This window comes from Hippopotamus amphibius, chromosome 8, assembly GCF_030028045.1.
Source record: "Hippopotamus amphibius kiboko isolate mHipAmp2 chromosome 8, mHipAmp2.hap2, whole genome shotgun sequence".
Taxonomy (NCBI): Eukaryota; Metazoa; Chordata; class Mammalia; order Artiodactyla; family Hippopotamidae; genus Hippopotamus; species Hippopotamus amphibius.
Genome location: NC_080193.1, coordinates 146752741 through 146770312, shown reverse-complemented (window position 1 = coordinate 146770312; position 17572 = coordinate 146752741). Strand labels below are relative to the sequence as shown.

Genomic DNA, 17572 nt, shown 5'->3' with positions numbered 1-17572 from the left:
AACTCCCCACTCTCCCCCCTACTGGTCAGGTTACTTCCAAGCATAGCCCTCTGCAGTCAATCTTTGGGATAAGATCCACAGTGCTTGGGCGGGCATAGGGGGCCCTGGGAGGCCTGCCCAGCTTCTGCAGGCCCATTGCCACCACTCTCCTGTGGGATGAACTCCTCCCTAAGGGCCCTGTGGGAATCTTTGACTTAATGTGGTTCTGCCTGGAGGGCTTCTTCGCTCTACTTTGCTGGGGTCAGCTCTTCTGGCGCCTCCTCCAGGACGCCTTTGCTGCCCTTTCAGGTCTGAGAGGTGCCCTTTGCTTACATCCTCCATCACAGCAGCCATCATCCTGGATACTCTATAGGATGCCTTGATGCAAGAAACAGAGAGACAGTCTCAGAAGGGGTCTGACGGTGAGTGAAGTTATTGGACCCCAAACCTGGAGTCCAGAGGCAGGCAGGTTATAGGGTGGGTTCATCCCGTGGCTGGAAGTGACATCTTGCATTTCAGCTCTGCTCGCCCCTGCGTTAGCTTTGTGCCGGGGTTGGTTCTGCTCTCAGGTTTACAGCAGGGGTGGGAGCAGTTGGAGCTATTTGCTTCCTAGCGATTGTTCTAGTGGGAGAAAGTTTGTTGCTTCCAGAAGTTCACCCATAAGGAGTGCTTTTCCAGGAGTACTTTTCCAGAAGCTTGCTGCAAATCTCTCCTATTTGGTCGGGGGTGAGGAGTGTCACTCACACCTTCTGGAATCAAAACTAGCAACGGGAGTAGCATTACTGTGAAGCACCATGAGGTACTCTCTGGGTCCCATGTCTTCTGCTCAGAGTGGATATAAAACAAAATATTAATCCCCCCACCCTCATACACCTCTTCTAAAAACCTAGGCCTGGATTTGCAGGCATTTCTGGTTAGGGTAAGAATCAAAATTGAACTTGTAAAAAAGGAAATGATCTAAGGCTGTTTGAAGCCAGGCTCTGTGCTCTCAGGCGCCAGCCTGGGGCTGTGGCGTGGCTGTGCTGTGGGATGCTGAACTGGCTCCACTGACTGCACACAGTACAGGAGGGAGGTGCAAGGGGAAAAGAGATCCTCCTTTCTGCATTGGCCTCCTGATTTATCAACTTCAGACACTTCTCACTTCCTCCCAGGAAGGACAGAACGTTTCATGCCCTCCCCCGGCCTTTGCATTTCCTTCCCGCCTCTCCTTGATTGTTGTCACTTTTACAAAGTAAACTTTTGTAACATTTATGATGTATTCTCAAGAGTTTTACTACTTTCTTTTACAAAGTAAAGTTTTACGACATTTACAGTGTAGTGTGAAGTAGTAATCAAGGCTTCTAGGCTTTGTCTATAGGCTGGTTGTAGAAGTGGAAAACTAAAATATGATCATGTCATTGTTAGTTATTATAGAAATGATTAGTGCATTGAGATGCTTCAAAGAGGAAGTATTCACCTGTGACATTTAAGTGTTGCTACTTGCAGGAGAGCAACACATTCTAATGGTTTATTGTTTTACTTCCTGCTTCCTACTCATCTTTTGGTTCACAGCCAGCCGTTGTTTTCCCCGCGCGGGATATAAACATGTACATGGAAAACATCTCAATTTTTCAGTATATACTAGTCAGTTCGTTTGCAATATTAGTCATAAATCACAACAGTAATGTGAACGTGCGTACACCTACCACCCGAATTAGGACGTGCGAGGCCCTGGCCCCTGTGCCCGTCCTCGTTGCGGCTCGCTGCTGGGCCCCCAGAGGACACGCCCGCCTGGGGTTTGGGGTTGTCACCCCAGTGTGTGCCCCTGAACAGTGTATTTCGATCACGGGGTGTTACAGGAAGGGAATCCTGTTGCTGATAGTCTTTTGTAACTTGGTGTTTTTCACTTATGTCGCGAAGATTTACCCTTGTGTGTATAGAATTTGTCTTCACTACTGTAATTTACAGCATGAATGTACGAGAATTTTAAATCTATTTTTTAATTGATGAGTGTTTAGGTTTTTTCTTTTCTTTTTTCTTTTGCCGTTATGAACCATACTGCCCTGAACACTCTTGAGTGTGACTTGCTACCCGTGTGCAAGAATTTCTATAGAATATAAGAGTGGAAAGTACTGTCAGAGAAGGAGAATGTTTGACTTAAATTGTTTTTTAAAGAGATTATGTTAATTTGTTAGCAATCCCATTGATCTACATCTTTATCAACATTAGAATTCTTTTTTTAAAATTAATTAATTTATTGGTTGTGTTGGGTCTTCGTTGCTGCACATGGGCTTTCTCTAGTTGTTGCAAGCAGAGGCTACTCTTTGCAGTGCGCAGGCTTCTTATTGCTGTGGCTTCTCTTGTTGCGGAGCATGGGCTCTAGGCGCGTGGGCTTCAGTAGTTGCGGCACGTGGGCTCAGCAGTTGTGGCTCACGGGCTTTAGAGCACAGGCTCTGTAGTTGTGGTGCATGGGCTTAGTTGCTCCACGGCACGCAGGATCTTCCTGGAGCAGGGATCGACCCCGTGTCCCCTGCATTGGCAGGTGGATTCTTAACCACTGCGCCACCTAGGAAGCCCAACATTAGAATTCTTAATTTTTACAATATGCCAGTCCTAACATAGGTCTCTGGACCCTCCCAAGAGTACTATGTGGTATGTGTTACTGTTAATCATGTTTTGTACATGAGGACACTGAAACTGGAAGGTCAAGTGCCTGTCCAGGGCCTCACCGAGCTGGGGAACATGCTGGTGGTGCCCTGTTGATCTTTGCTGTGTGGCAGGGTCCCTTTGGTCTGTTTCTGAAATTATGTTCTATTGGCTCGTTTTGTTCCCCCACGTGTTGACCTCTGTTTCTGTAGCTCTGTGGCGTGTTTTGATCATTATCCTTCCACAGGTTTTAGTGGGACCTTCAGTGATCTTTCTGTCTAGGGGCCCCCCATGCCACGGAGCTTAGGAGCGGGCAGCCCAGGTGGGCGTCAGCAGGCCCCAGCAGTAACATCAGAGCGGCCCGGGGCACGAGCACACCAGAGACCCCACATTGTGGTCACCGTGTGCAAAACTATAAACCAGCCCACAAACTGTTCACTGTGAAAGGCACTGCCCTCCTATCCTGATGAATCTCTGTGAAGTCAGGATGGGACTGGTGAGTTGGGCCTCCTGGGAGTTCTGTGCTGTAACGTGGTGGTGTCGGACGGGCCAGCTGCCAGGTCCATCCTGTGTTTGGAGGGCACCCTTTCCTGCTGTTGAAGCTTGGTTTTCCTCTGCCTTCTCATTGTTGGGGGCAGGGCTGCTCCTCGGCCTGTTCTTGGGGCTGTGGGTGCTGATGTGGCAGGACCAATGTGGGGAAGAGGCCAGTGCAGGTCTGGGGAGTGGGCTCCAGGCCCTCTGGCTGGGAGCTCTGGGGTTCTGCGTGCCCAGAAGGTGATCCAGAAGTGGGGAGCCAGCTTGACTCTAGGGGCACGTCACCCTGGCTTTGGCCTCCTCCTTCATCAAGGCCGCTGGCCTGGGCCTCCCCGGGGTGGGTCTGTACTGTAGTGCAAGATGTCCTTCACGCTCTGCCCCACTCTGCTCTGGTTTTCCCCTTTTTCCTTCTCTCTTTCCCACCCCTTCCTACGCACTTCTCTCTGGTTGGACTATGCTCGTTTTGTAGGTTCTGACCCAGGGTGGCTCTTGGGTGCGTGTGCGTGTTTGGGGCTGAGCTGAACTCCGTCTGTGAAGAATCAGTGGCTAAACTGCCTTTGTTCTTGCCTCGTAGACGCTGATCAGCTCACTTCATTTTCCAGTGGGTGACTGTCCTGCTGGCCTGCCGGCTCCCGATGGAGGACAGAGGCTCAACGGCCTCGGAAGAGGACCACGGGGGCCAGGGCGGGAGCCTCTCCCTGCCGGCGCCCCCGGAAGGCCCCGCCCCACAGACTGCCTCCGAGCCCAGCAAGTCCTGGTCCTCCACCCACAGACACCTGAGCAGAAGGCGCGGGCTGTCGAAGCTCTGCCAGAGCAGGATGGCGCTGTCCGGTAACCACCCTTCTTACCACTGGGGCGTCCGCCTTGCGTGTGCAAGTAGGGCCACACTGGGCTCTGCTCTGTGACTCTGCTCTTGTGGAGGAAGACCCTCCTGCGCGTTTGTTCTGCTGTGATTCTTGCGCAGGAAACTCCTCTTCAGGCGGCAGTGGGAACTGGCCTGAAGTCTGGGGTCGGGACAGAGCTGGGCGTTGTTTATTGCTCCAGGGTGTGTGAGGCCGCCGGGCCGGGCCGGACCGGCTGCCACCAGCCAGACTTGGCTCTGTTCACTGAGCTCTGCGCGTGTTGGCTGACCGTGCCAAGGCTCCTGCTTTCCTCCTGGGTGCAGGCGGGCTGTGTGGGCTCATGCTGTACCCAGGCCGGGGAGTCGGGGGAGGTGTTGCTCTGCCTGGGTGGCTCCTCACCGGAGGCGGGGGGGGGGGGGGCCTGGGGAGTGGCAGGTGCCTGCTGGGGGTCGGGGGACCCGGACCTTGGGGAGCCAGTTAGGACAACGAGGAGACGACTGCAGCTGGAGGAAAGGGCTGCAGGGGAAGGGAGATGGGGTCTGGTCTAGGGGAGAGGGGAGGAGCATCTGGAGGGGACAGTGTGCTCAGGGAGCACATGCTGCGGGAGCAGCCTCGTGGGTCAGTGAGGCATGCAGGCCACCCCCTCGGGAGCGAGGGCTCCAGTGGGAGGTGCTGGTCAGGAGGGGTGGGGCACAGAGGCAGAGCTGGTGTCTCAGTGCCCGTCCTGAGGCCTGAGGGTGGGTTGAACCGAGCTTGGGACTGGCTGCCCGGGAAGAGGAGGCCCAGGGCAGGTGGCCGCGGGCCAGCGGGTGGGCCTGTTAACTGGGAAAGTCAGGGAATCCTCTCTGAGGGGCCCAGCGGGGAGAGGAGGGAATAGTCACCTTTGGTTGTTTGATTTTTGGGCCGCTGGAAGGATGGAGTTGACATTCACTGAGCTGGGAAAGGGGGAGCCAGCAGCTGGAGCCCAGGGGAGGGTCAGGGCTGCAGGTGTCAGCGTGGGGCTGTCCGCACGTGTCTGTGTGAAGCATGTTTAAAGCCACCAGGGAGTGGGTGGGATGGCTGGAGGTCCTGAGGCTGAGCCCCTGGGATCCTGCAGTGGAGAGAGGTGAGAAGGTGGAAGGGAGAGGGTGCCCTGCTGAGAGCAGGCGGGGTCGGGAGGAGGGCAGTGGCCTTCCTGGCCCAGCACTGCTGAGAGGTGGGGTGGGTGGGGGTAGATCTGAGAATTGACGGTCGGGACTCAGGAGCCACTGGCGATGTTGCCGAGAGCAGACTTTCTGCAGTGACCCTGAGGGTGAAGGAGAAGGGAAGCCCAAGTGGGTAGGTAGCTCTGGAGTTTGTAAGACTTGCCAGGAACAGGCGAGGGGAAGCAGCTGGAGGGGCTGTGGGTCCCGGACCGGTGGACCCCGGAGAGCGCCCCTTGGAGGGGTGGGTGGGAGGGGACCTCAGAGTGTTTGCACAGAAACGTTGAGGCCCTTTGTGCTTCTGATAGGACGTGGCTGTGTGGTGGCTGTCCAGGCGGACTCGGGGGGATATTCGGATGCAAGTCTACAGTGTGAATCAGCACTGCGGGTCAACTTCATCCTTGGATCTGTTTGCAGGAGTTAGAGGCAGGGGCTGTGTGTTTTGTGTGTTTCAGCGACGTGAGGTCTGAAGCGTTCCTTTCTTTGCTTTCAGAAGACAGATGGAGCTCCTACTGTCTGTCATCACTGGCTGCCCAAAATATTTGCACAAGCAAATTGCACTGCCCGGCCGCGCCTGATCAGGTGGACCTGGCAGGGTCCCTGGGCAGCACGTCCTGCTGCTCCCTGCTGCGGGGCTTGTCCTCAGGGTGGTCCACACCTCTGCCCTCGGTGCCTGTGTGCAACCCCAACAAGGCTGTTTTCACCGTGGACGCCAAGACCACAGAGGTACGTGCTTCGGTTTGTGACCCAGCCGCGAGTTTGGGGTCTGTGCCTCCAACTGTAACCTTGAACAGAGACGCTTGAGTGTTTTAGGTGCAGTTAGAAAAGCAGCTGCTTCTACCTTTATAGTAGCTGGAGAGAGGTGACTTTGGAGACCTCCGTAGGAGTCAATCAAAACAAATCGAATCCTCTCATCGAGGTAGAGTTTCAAGGAGAGGGAGGCAGCGCGTCACCTACTCGTGTTGCTCAGGTGTCGGCGCAGCGGAAGTAAGAGTGGATATTCAGTATTTGAATTAAACGTGCTTGCATGATGCACATTTACGTGCAGAGAGCTGAGACTGTAAGACGGGCTGGACGTGTGGGGTGCATCCCTGTCTCTCCTGCCTGGTCTTCATGACGCGGTGCTCATCTTGGCGGGTGCAGGGTGCGTGGTTTCCGTCTCCGTGCCGCTTGCTGCACTGGCCGGTGGTGTTTCTTGTTTCCAGCGGTCGAGACGCTGGACGTTGTGGGGTGGCTCTGCTGTGCGCTTGCCGATGGTGGGACGTGGCGGGGAGGACAGGTCGCAGGGCCCTGTGCCACCTTCTTGCCGCCTTCTCCTCGGCTGTTCTGGGAGGTGGAGGAGCTGCTCGTGACGCGGCTGCCCTCCTCTCTCAACCTCAGATCCTGGTGGCCAACGACAGAGCCTGCCGGCTCCTGGGCTACAGCAGCCACGACCTGATCGGCCAGAAGCTCACGCAGTTCTTCCTGAAGCCAGACCCTGACGTGGTGCAGGCCCTCAGTGAGGAGCACGTGGAGGCCGATGGCCACACCGCGGTCACGTTCGGCACGGTGGTGAGTGTGGGCGGGGGTTGCTGTCGGCACTGTCCTGCCCTCAGCCTTGGCGTGGGGGGCAGCTGGGGTGCTGGGGGGACCGAGACAGTGCTGCCGCTGACCGTGCGCTTCCCCAGTGCTCCTTGACGAGGGAGGAGGCTTGACCCGCGTTCACAGGCCTGCAGGTTCCTGAGGCGTCGCTTGTTCTGCTGTCTCCCATCCACATCTCCACACCCCAGTTGTTTGGTGGTGTTGGAGGGGCTGGCGTAGCTGCCAGGTTTCTCTGGAGCTTTGGGCCTCCCTGTGTGTGTGTCCAAGCCAGATGCTGACAGGCTGACCTGCATGTTAGAAGCTGAGCCCTGAGCCTCAGGCAGCGAAACAGATTCCATAGGACCCAGTACGTCTTGAAAATTACCTGTCCATAAGATGACTACGCGGAAGAAAGTTCAGACATTCAGCGTGTATCCGTGTCTCTTCTTTAAGAGATTACAGACACCGCTTTCCCCCTGCTTTATTACCCTGAAGCTGAGGGTGAAAGACACATACTCTTCCGACAGGTCACTCCCTCCCTCAGAGACTGGAAGGTTAGGTGTCAGAAGCCCCGTTTGCACTCCGGTTACTCTCTGAGACGTGAGGCGGGTGAGCCGCGGCCAGGCGCGCTCGCGTGCTGGGCCCTGGCCAGGTCTGAGCCCCTCTGTGCCCCCAGGTGGACATCGTGAGCCGCAGCGGGGAGAAGATCCCCGTCTCGGTGTGGATGAAGAGGCTGAAGCAGGAGCACAGCCTCTGCTGCGTGGTCGTGCTGGAGCCCGTGGAGAGGGTCTCGGCCTGGGTGGCTTTCCAGAGTGATGTGAGTCTGTGTTCGGTTACTCAGCTGCGTGTTGCTTTACCACGCATCACCTCCCCAGCGCTTGAGCACACGTTGTCCCCACCTGGGCTTTGGGCAGAAAGAGGGCATGGGGTTCTGGAGGGTTTGCCCCCAGCGGCCCGCTAATTGTGTGCACTTGAGCAGGGAACCCATTCTCCCCGTGGCCCCGCTCCCTCACCTGTAAAATCAGGATATTGTGCTGGCACTCATAGGGTTATCTTAACACTTCAGTAAAGTGAGACGTGTACATCCCTCTGAGTGGTGGCTGACACGCAGACGGCATGTAGAGGCAGGCGTGGGTGTGGGGGTCATACATGTAGTTGCTGAGCCACAGCGTGTGCTGGGCTTCTGCAGATGCCTGGGCAAATGCGTGTTTAGGTATGTCTGGCAGGGGGAGGAAGACGGCGTTCTGAGGGGGGCTTCAGCGGGGAGAGGTAGCACTGATAGCCTTGCTTTCAGCTTGAAGACATGGAAGTTCAGTGAGTTTAAAGCTGAAGCGCAAGAAACTTTCATTACAAGGCTTAAAACCCTGGCTTTTCCTCCAAGGGAACCGTGACGTCCTGCGATGGTCTCTTTGCCCACCTGCATGGATTCGCATCTGGGGAGGAAGTGGTGGGGCAGTGTATCACAGACCTGATTCCTTCCGTGCAGCTCCCCCCTCCTGGCGAGCACGTCCCCAAGGTAGGACCCCCGTGGCTGGGGCCCGGTGGCTGCTGGAATCTCTTGATCAGGTGGCTGTCAAGTTCTTAGACCCGTGACCTGCAGAGGCCAGGGTTCCTGACAGCAGGAGTATCTGGTGCCTGGACACAACGGGACAGGTTCTGCTTAGAGCTGTCTGGGCTTTGGAGTCTGGACCGAGGCTCAGAGCCTCCGTGGCTCCCTGAGTGATGGCCCCTGCCCCTCCGTCCCCTCCCTGGAGCTCCTGCTGGGCTCTCTGTAATTGAGAGGCTCCCTGTGAGGAGCAGGGAGCATTGGCGGGTGGCAGGTCTCCCCCGAAGCAGGACTGTGGGTCAGCTGAAGGTGGGTCGGTCTGAGAGTTAGGTGTTCTGGGGGCACTCACTGATGGGCATGGCTGGATTTAGATCTACAGCACCACAGGAGGTGCTGCGGTCGGCTCAGTGGCACGTCTTCCTTTCAGAATCTCAAGATTCAGAGGTCTGTCGGAAGAGCCAAGGACGGCACCACCTTCCCTCTGAGCCTGAAGCTGAAATCTAAACCCGGCGGCGAGGAGACAGCAGACAGCAAGGCAGACCCCGACTGGGACTACTCGGCGTCCGTCTGGGTGTTCTCCACCATCAGTGGGCTCGTCACCCTCCTGCCCGACGGGACCATCTGTGGCATCAACCACAGCTTTGCTCTGATGCTGTTTGGTTATGGAAAGGCCGAGCTCCTGGGCAAGGTGGGCCCCGCCCCCCCCAGCCACGGGGAAGCTGGTCTTGGCCTCTCACAGGCCTGTGCTTCTGGGTCTTCTGGTCCAGCTCACCGGCTTTCCCCGGGGGATCTCAGGCCCAGATGGGGGGGCCTCTGCTCATGACCCCAATGCCCGGCCTGTGCCCAGTTACCTGGACCCCACAGGAAGCACTCGATGACCCTTTGGACCACCTCCAGAGCCCTTGGGTGCTGTGTTCCCCCCAGAGGAGGGAGGGGCTCTCACCTCAAAACCTGTCCCAAGCAAGATGTGGTCTGAGTTACTGGATGAGGGTGTGTGTCACAGCCGTGCGGATTCACTCCACACCCACGGGCTGGGGCTTGTCCACACCTCCCACGACCGTCCTGGGGGCAGTGGTGGGTCAGGGTCAGAGGAAGCTGTTTCTTGAACCTTCCTTGGGTTGAGCTGGGCTCTGAGGGCAGGCGAGCATCTCAGGTGGCCTGGGAGTGGCCCTCCTTGGGTGGTCTCAACAGTCCTCCAGGGCTTCTGGGAGGGGCATGGGCCCCCACTCGATTGGGCGGTGGTTCCTGCAGGAAGGAGAGGCTGCTGCGTGCTGTTGCTCTTGACCCCTGCGTGGCCCCCCGTCCCTGGCTGGCCTGGCTCCTATGCTTGCGTGCAGGCCCAGGGTCCCCCACAGCCTTCCACCAAGGGCCTCACTCCCCACGGGCGGCTGTCCCCCTCGTCACTCTCGCTGGGGCCAACCCTGCACCCCGTCCAGCCAGCCAGAGCTTTAACTTCTTTTGAGTCTCCCAGAATAGGTTCCTCTGTGTTCACTAATAGAAATGCTAATTGAATTAAGTCAAACTTAGTTAAATTAAGTCAAATTTAGTTCAGTTGAAGTTAATGAAAACGCAGTTGGAATAACTTCTGTTTGAGGGCTTCCCGCAGGAATGTTGGTGGTACCAGCTCCTTTCGGGGTGTGTGTGGACGCAGTCTCTTCAGCGTGTGCTGAGGAAAAGGGAAGCAGGTTATAGTTTCCATGATGGGCGTCCGGGGGGCTTCGGGCCTGCACAGAGGGGTTTGGTCGTGGGCCTCCCTAACCTCACCCAGGGACTTGCTCACGTCGTCTGCAGTCTCTGCCCAGAATGGACGGTGGCGTGGTCCAGGGGGCCAGTGAGGACTCCTGCCAGGTTCTGAAATGTCCTCTTGTTTTGTAGAACATCACTTTCCTGATTCCTGGTTTCTACCACTACATGGACCTCGCCTATGATGGTTCCTTAGAGCTGCCGGACGTGGCCACCTGCCTGGATGCTGGCAGCCAGAGTGGGCCTAGGGAGACCCCCGGGGACGTCCGGCACACAGCCGAGGGTGAGAGCTGGCTTCCTTCCAGGCGCACCTGCGGCCGCCCAGCCCTACGCCCGGCCTCCATGGGAGATGGGATGGCTGTTGAGGAGACCCTGCTTGTGTGGCTTAGATGTTCCTCTCCGTCTCTTGTGGGCCTTCAGTGTTCTCAGGGGATGGTACACTTGTGTGTGGGTCTCGCAGCTGTGTCAGCGCAGAGGAGGAAGAGGGATTCCTAGGTGAGTCAGTGCGTGCCGGCATCTGGGACTGCAGCGCTGGTCAGCGGTCCTCGTGCGAGTACATGATGTCGCTCTGCGTGAGCAGCTGAAGACAGAATTGACGCGGCCTGCCAGATGAATCCCCGAGTAAACAGTCCTGGCGGGTTTTGTTTGTTTAGTTATGTTTATTTCCAGTACTTTTAACTTAACATTTAAAATGATTCCAACAAATGCCCGAGTCCCACCACATGACGTGGGCACCGTGCGTGAGGGATGCCGCGGGGCTCCCGCTGGAGGGTCCCTTTCTGGCGTTGGAGTCCCGGGAAGCGGAGGACCAACGGAGGGTCTGGCAGAGCTTCCTGGGTGCTCACCTGCCCCTCAAGGAAGCCCGAGGAGGAGCTTCGCCGGCCCTGCCTCGGGGGTCCTCCCGGCTCCGCGCCCGTGGGGTGCTGTCACCTGAGGGCAGCCTGTGGAAAGACGTGGTGTTTGAGTAAACACAGAGGTGGATTTAATACAGTCACTGAGGGAAAACGTGACTCTGGTGTTCAGTTGGGGACATGAATGTGTATGTTCTCAGACAGTCTTCTCTTCAGGTTTTAAAAGATGCTTTGTTAGGCTACTGTCTCTTTGAATGACCACTTTTCTTAACATGGGGTTTTCGTCATCGTATCTGGGTTCTTCTGTCTGCAGACTCCTTTTTCCAAGTTTTTTCTCTATCACTGATTCATTCCCTTTCCTCTTTTTCCAGAACTCCGCGTTCCTCCCAGTGTGCATGTGTAGTTCCTGCTCTCTGTAGGGGGCGGGGGCGGGGAGGGGATGTTACAGAAGCTCTGTCCCCTCGCCGTCTCCGAATGGACTCGTGGACGTGCTTCCGGGCGAGTGGGGGTGCACACTCTGCTCGTGGTGCCAGCCTGCCTGCGCCCGTCCGCCAGGGGCCGGAGCTCTTTCTAAGGGCCTCCCTGACGCGGGCTGCTGTGTGGCGAGGACAGTCTGACGGCTCTGACGGCAGTAACCTGTGGTGTCCCGGGCCCTTTGTAGGCAGGCAGGTGCCTCTGGGCTCCGGGAGCACAGGGGCAGGCAGGTGGCACACAGTGCAGGTGCAAGCCGTAGGAGGGGACCCGCGCTCAAAAGGAAGAGCGGAGGAGGGAGGGTGTGCAGTCTCGGGGTCCCTGGGCCGGAAGGAGGCAGGGGTGGCCTCTGGGACAGGGAGCAGCGCCAGGTGTGGTGGGATGGCCAGAGGGCTGGGCCCAAGAGGCCCCGGGGAGAGACACAGGGTCAGGCCACCGGGCCTTTGGTTTTCACCTGGAGTCAGAGTGGAACCCTTGGGGGCTGGGGGCAGATGAGGGGCATGTTCTGACTCCGGGGTCAGTGGGCGTGGGGCCCAGGATGGAGCAGGGGGCGCCCAGCGAGGCTGCTGGCCTGGACCCGGTGTCCATGGTGCGGTGGGGGCCGGTGGGGTCTGGGATGTGCTGTGCCAGTGGGGCTGGCGGCGTGTCCGAGGTCGGGTGAGGGGCCTTGCCCGTGCTCACTGGTCACAGGGCATGAGGAGGTGGTCTTCAGCAGGACGTGCCGGCAAACGCAAAACACTTTTTTCTGCTGTTGCCGCCAGATCCGGGGGTGAGCACCGAGACTCCAGAGCCAGCGGAGACCCAGGATGCCTGTCCCAGGGCCCAGCTTCCTGCGGACGCCAGGAGCCACCTGGATGCCCCCCTCGTGGCAGTGCCCACTCCAGGGTGAGTCCTCCATGAGGGATGGGTACGCTGACGGGGCGCGCCCTGGAGAGGTGTTCAGTTGCTGGGAGTGACAGAGGCGACATCTGCTGCTGCCCTGGCAGCGGCAGTGCTTCTGGCATCACCCGGCCGGGTCCCCGCAGCCTCCGAGAGATGGGCCCTGTTTTATGGGTAAGGAAGCATTTAGGTAGGTTCCAGGGACCTGATTCCAGCATAATTTCCTCATTTTGAAAATCATTTGAATCTGTTTGCTGTGAGTTTTTATTTTTTATTTTTAATTTTAAAAAAGTATTTATTTTTGGCTGCGTCAGGTCTTCGTTGCGGCACGTGGGCTCTTTCGTTGTGGTGTGCAGGCCTAGTAGTTTGTGGTGCTTGGGCTCCAGAGTACGTGGGCTCTGTACTTTGTGGCATGTGGGCTCTCTAGTTGAGGCACATGAGCTCAGTAGTTGTGTCACGTGGGCTTCGTTGGCCCCACGGCACGTGGGATCTTAGTTCCCCGACCAGGGATCCAACCTGCGTCCCCTGCATAGTAGGTGGATTCTTAACCACTGGATCACCAGGGCAGTCCCTGCTATGCGTTTTTGTTTTTTTGTTTTTTTAAGAACTTTTATTGAGATACAGTTAATATACACTAAACTGCATGTATTTAGAGTGTACAATTTGGTATCCCAATCTCCCAATTCATTCCCCCTCAACCCTCCTCGCTTTCCCCACTTGGTGGCCATATGTTTGTTCTCTACATCTGTGTCTCTGTTTCTGCCTTGCAAACCGGTTGATTTGTACCATTTTTCTATAGTCCACATATATGTGTTAATATACGATACTTGTTTTTCTCTTTCTGACTCATTTCACTCTCTGTATGATAGTCTCTAGGTCCATCCCTGTCTCTACAAATGTCACAGTTTCGTTGCTTTTTACAGCTGAGTAATATTCCATTGTATATATGTACCACATCTTTTTTATCCATTCATCTGTTGATGAACATTTAGGTTGCTTCCATGTCCTGGCTATTGTAAATACTGCTGTAATGAACATTGGAGTGCATGTGTCTTTTTTTTTTTTTCTTTTTTTCTTTTTAAATGTATGTGTGTATGTATTTATTTATTTTATTGGTTGTGTTGGGTCTTCGTTGCTGCACACGGGCTTTCTCTAGTTGCGGCGAGCGGGAGCTACTCTTCATGTGGTGCGTGGGTTTCTCACTGCGGTGGCCTCTCGTTGCAGAGCATGGGCTCTAGGCACATGGGCTTCAGTAGTTGCGGCACATGGGCTCAATAGTTGTGGCTCACGGGCTCTAGAGTGCAGGCTCAATAGTTGTGGCTCACAGGCTCTAGAGTGCAGGCTCAATAGTTGTGGTGCACGGGCTTAGTTGCTCTACGGCATGTGGTACCTTCCTGAGGCGGGGATCGAACCCGTGTCCCCTGCATTGGAAGGCAGATTCTTACCCACTGCACCACTTAGGAAGTCCCTGCATGTGTCTATTTGAATTATGGTTTTCTCTAGGTATATGCCCAGCAGTGGGATTGCTGGGTCATATGGTAGTTCTATTTTTAGTTTTGCAAGGAACCTCCATACTGTTCTCCATAGTGGCTGTATCAATTTACATTCCCACCAACAGTGCAAGAGCATTCCCTTTTCTCCACACTCTCCAGCATTTACTGTTTGTAGATTTTCTGATGATGCCCATTCTAACCCGTGTGAGGTGATACCTCATTGTCATTTTGATTTGCATTTCTCTAATAATTCGTGATGTTGAGCAGCTTTACATGTGCCTCTTGGCCATCCGTATGTCTTCTTTGGAGAAATGCTTATTTAGGTCTTCTGCCCATTTTTGGATTGGGTTGTTTGTTTTTTTGATATTGAGCTGGATGAACTGTTTGTATATTTTGGAGATTAATTGTTTGTTGATTCGTTTGCAAATATTTTCTCCCATTCTGAGGGTTGTCTTTTTGTCTTGCTTATAGTTTCCTTTGCTGTGCAGAGGCTTTGAAGTTTCATTAGGTCCACTTATTTATTTTTGTTTTTATTTCCATTACTCTAGGCGGTGGATCAAAAAAGGTCTTGCTGTTATTTACGTCGAAGAAAGTTCTTCCTGTTTTCCTCTAGGAGTTTTATAGTGTCTGGCCTTACATTTAGGTCTGTAATGCATTTTGAGTTTATTTTTTATTTACGGTGTTAGGAAGTGTTCTAATATCATTCTTTTCCACGTAGCTGTCCAGTTTTCCCAGCACTACTTATTGAAGACGCTGCCTTTTCTCCATTGTATATCCTTGCCTCCTTTGTCGTAGATTAGTTGACCATCGTTTATCTCTGGGCTCTCTATCCTGTTCCATTGATCTATATTTCTGTTTTTGTGCCAGTACCATACTGTCTTGATCACTGTAGCCTTGTAGTATAGCCTGAAGTCAGGAAGCCTGATTCCACCAACTCTGTCTTTCCTTCTCAAGATTGCTTTGGCTATTTGGGGTCTTTTGCGTTTCCATACAAATTGTAAAATTTCTTGTTCTAGTTCTGGGAAAAATGCCATTTGGTAATTTGATCGGGATTGCATTGAATCTGTAAATTGCTTTCGGTAGTATAGTCATTTTCACAATGTTGATTCTTCCAATCCGAGAACATGGTATGTCCCTCCCTCTGTTGGTGTCGTCTTTGATTTCTTTCATTAGTGTCTTATAGTTTTCTGAGTACAGGTCTTTTACCTCCTTGGTTAGGTTTATTCCCAGGTATTTTATTCTTTTTGTTGCAGTGGTGAATGGGACTGTTTCCTTAATTTCTCTTTCTGATCTTTCATTGTTAGTGTATAGAAATGCAAGAGATTTCTGTGTGTTAATTTTGTATCCTGCAACTTTACCAGATTCATTGATTAGCTCAACTAGTTTTCTGGTGGTATCTTTAGGATTTTCTATGTACAGTATCATGTCATCTGCAAACAGTGACAGTTTTACTTTTTCTTTTCCACTTTGGATTCCTTTTATTTCTTTTTCTTCTCTGATTGCTGTGGCAAGGACTTCCAAAACTATGTTGAATAGTAGTGGCGAGAGTGGACATCCTTGTCTTGTTCCTGATCTTAGAGGGAATGCTTTCAGTTTTTCACCATTGACAGTGATGTTTGCTGTGGGTTTGTCATATATGGCCTTTATTATGTTGAGGTAGGTTCCCTCTATGCCCACCTTCTGGAGAGTTTTTATCATAAATCAGTGTTGAATGTTGTCAAAAGCTTTTTCTGCATCTGTTGAGATGATCATGTGGTTTTTATCCTTCAGTTTGTTAATATGGTGTATCACATTGATTGATTTGCATATATTGAAGAATCCTTGCATTCCAGAGATAAACCCCACTTGATCATGGTGTATGATCCTTTTAATGTGTTGTTGGATTCTGTTGGCTAGTATTTTGTTGAAGATTTTTGCATCTAAATTCATCAGTGATATTGGTCTGTAATTTTCTTTTGTTGTAGTATCTTTGCCTGGTTTTGGTATCAGGGTGATGATGGTGGCTTCATAAAATGAGTTTGGGAGTGTTCCTTCCTCTGCAATGTTTCGGAAGAGTTTGGGAAGAATGGGTGTTAGCTTGTCCTAAATGTTTGATAGAATTCACCTGTGAATCCATCTGGTCCTGGACTTTTGTTTGTTGGGAGATTTTTTTTTAAAAATTAATTAATTAATTAAATTTATTTATTGGTTGTGTTGGGTCTTCATTGCTGCACACGGGCCTTCTCTAGTTGGTGTGAGTGGGGGCTACTTTTCATTTTGATGCAAGGGCTCCTTGTAGTGGTTTCTCTTGTTGTGGTGCACAGGCTTAGTTGCTCCATGGCATATAGGATCTTCACAGAGCAGGGCTTGACCTCATGTCCCCTGCATTGACAGGTGAATTCTTAACCACTGTGCCACCTAGGAAGCCCTGTTGGGAGATTTTTAATCACAGTTTCCATTTCATTACTTGTGATTGGTCTGTTCATATTTTCTATTTCTTCCTGATTCAGTCTTGGAAGGTTATACCTTTCTAAGAATCTGTCCATTTCATCCAGATTGTCCATTTTATTGGCATATAGTTGCTCGTAGTAGTCTCTTATGGTGCTTTTTATTTCTGCAGTGTCTGTTGTAACTTCTCCTGTTTCATTTCTAATTTTATTGATTTGAGTCCTCTCCCTCTTTTTCTTGATGAGTCTTGCTAGAGATTTATTGATTTTATTTGTCTTCTCAAAGAACCAGCTTTTAGTTTTATTGATTTTTGCTATTGTTTTCTTTGTTTCTATGTCATTTGTTTCTGCTCTGATGTTTATGATTTCTCTCTGTCTACTAACTTTGGGTTTTGTTTGCTCTTCTTTCTCTAGTTTCTTTAGATGTAAGGTTAGATTGTTTATTTGGGATTTTTCTTGTTGAGGTAGGATTGTATTGCTATAAACTTCCCTCTTAGGACTGCCTTTGCTGCATCCCATAGGTTTCTGATTGTTGTATTTTCATTGTCATTTGTTGCTAGGTATTTTTTGATTTCCTCTTTGATTTCTTCAGTGATTCATTGGTTATTTAGTAGCGTATTGTTTAGCCTCCATGTGTTTGTGCTTTTTACAGTTTTTTTCCTGTAATTGATTTCTAATCTCATAGCATTGTGGTTGGCAAAGATGCTTGATATGATTTCAGTTTTCTTAAATTTACCAAGGCTTGATTTATGACCCAAAATGTGATCTATTCTGGAGAATGTTCCATGTGCACTTGCAGAAAAGGTGTAATCTGCTGATTTTGGATGTAATGTCCTATAGATGTCTATTAAATCCAGCTGATTTATTGTGTCATTTAAAGCTTGTGTTTCCTTATTAATTTTCTGTGTGGATGATGTGTCCATTGGTGTAAGTGGGGTGTTCAAGTCCCCCACTATGATTGTGTTCATGTCGATTTCCTCTTTCATAGTTGTTAGCATTTGCCTTGTGTATTGAGGTGCTCCTATATTGGGTGCATATATATTTATAATTGTTATCGCCTCTTCTTGGATGGATCCCTTGATCTTTATGAAGTGTCCTTTCTTGTCTCTTGTAACATTTTTGATTTTAAAGTCTTTTTTATCTGATATGAGTATCTCTACTCTAGCTTTCTTTTGATTTCCATCTGCATGAAATATCTTTTTCTGTCCCCTCACTTTCAGTCTGTATGTGTCCCTAGGTCTAAAGTGGGCCTCTTGTAGACGGCATATATATGGGTCTTGTTTTTGTATCCATTCAGCCTGTTTATGTCTTTTGGTTGGAGCATTTAGTCCATTTACATTCAAGGTAATTATTGATATGTACGTTTCTATGACAGTTTTCTTAATTGTTTTGTTTTTGTTTCTATAGGTCCTTTTCTTCTCTTATGTTTCCCACTTAGAAAA

General features: G+C 52.0%; 1 protein-coding gene across 8 annotated transcripts in view; it reads left to right on the top strand.

Annotated features, from left to right (window-relative positions):
* PASK (PAS domain containing serine/threonine kinase) overlaps window positions 1–17572 on the top strand; it is a 37978-nt gene that overhangs the window by 976 nt on the left and 19430 nt on the right. For 4 of the 8 annotated variants that reach the window (XM_057744427.1, XM_057744428.1, XM_057744424.1 and 1 more), the window contains exons 2-10: window positions 289–401; window positions 3713–3969; window positions 5655–5887; window positions 6542–6712; window positions 7398–7538; window positions 8103–8237; window positions 8695–8955; window positions 10143–10293; window positions 12094–12217. In XM_057744427.1, the coding sequence (XP_057600410.1) occupies window positions 3774–3969; window positions 5655–5887; window positions 6542–6712; window positions 7398–7538; window positions 8103–8237; window positions 8695–8955; window positions 10143–10293; window positions 12094–12217 (1412 nt within the window). In that variant the 5' untranslated portion in view covers window positions 289–401; window positions 3713–3773. Of the gene's footprint in view, window positions 1–12; window positions 402–3712; window positions 3970–5654; window positions 5888–6010; window positions 6149–6541; window positions 6713–7397; window positions 7539–8102; window positions 8238–8694; window positions 8956–10142; window positions 10294–12093; window positions 12218–17572 lie in introns of those variants that run through there. The other 4 variants (XM_057744425.1, XM_057744426.1, XM_057744431.1 and 1 more) reach the window with 4 other exon arrangements.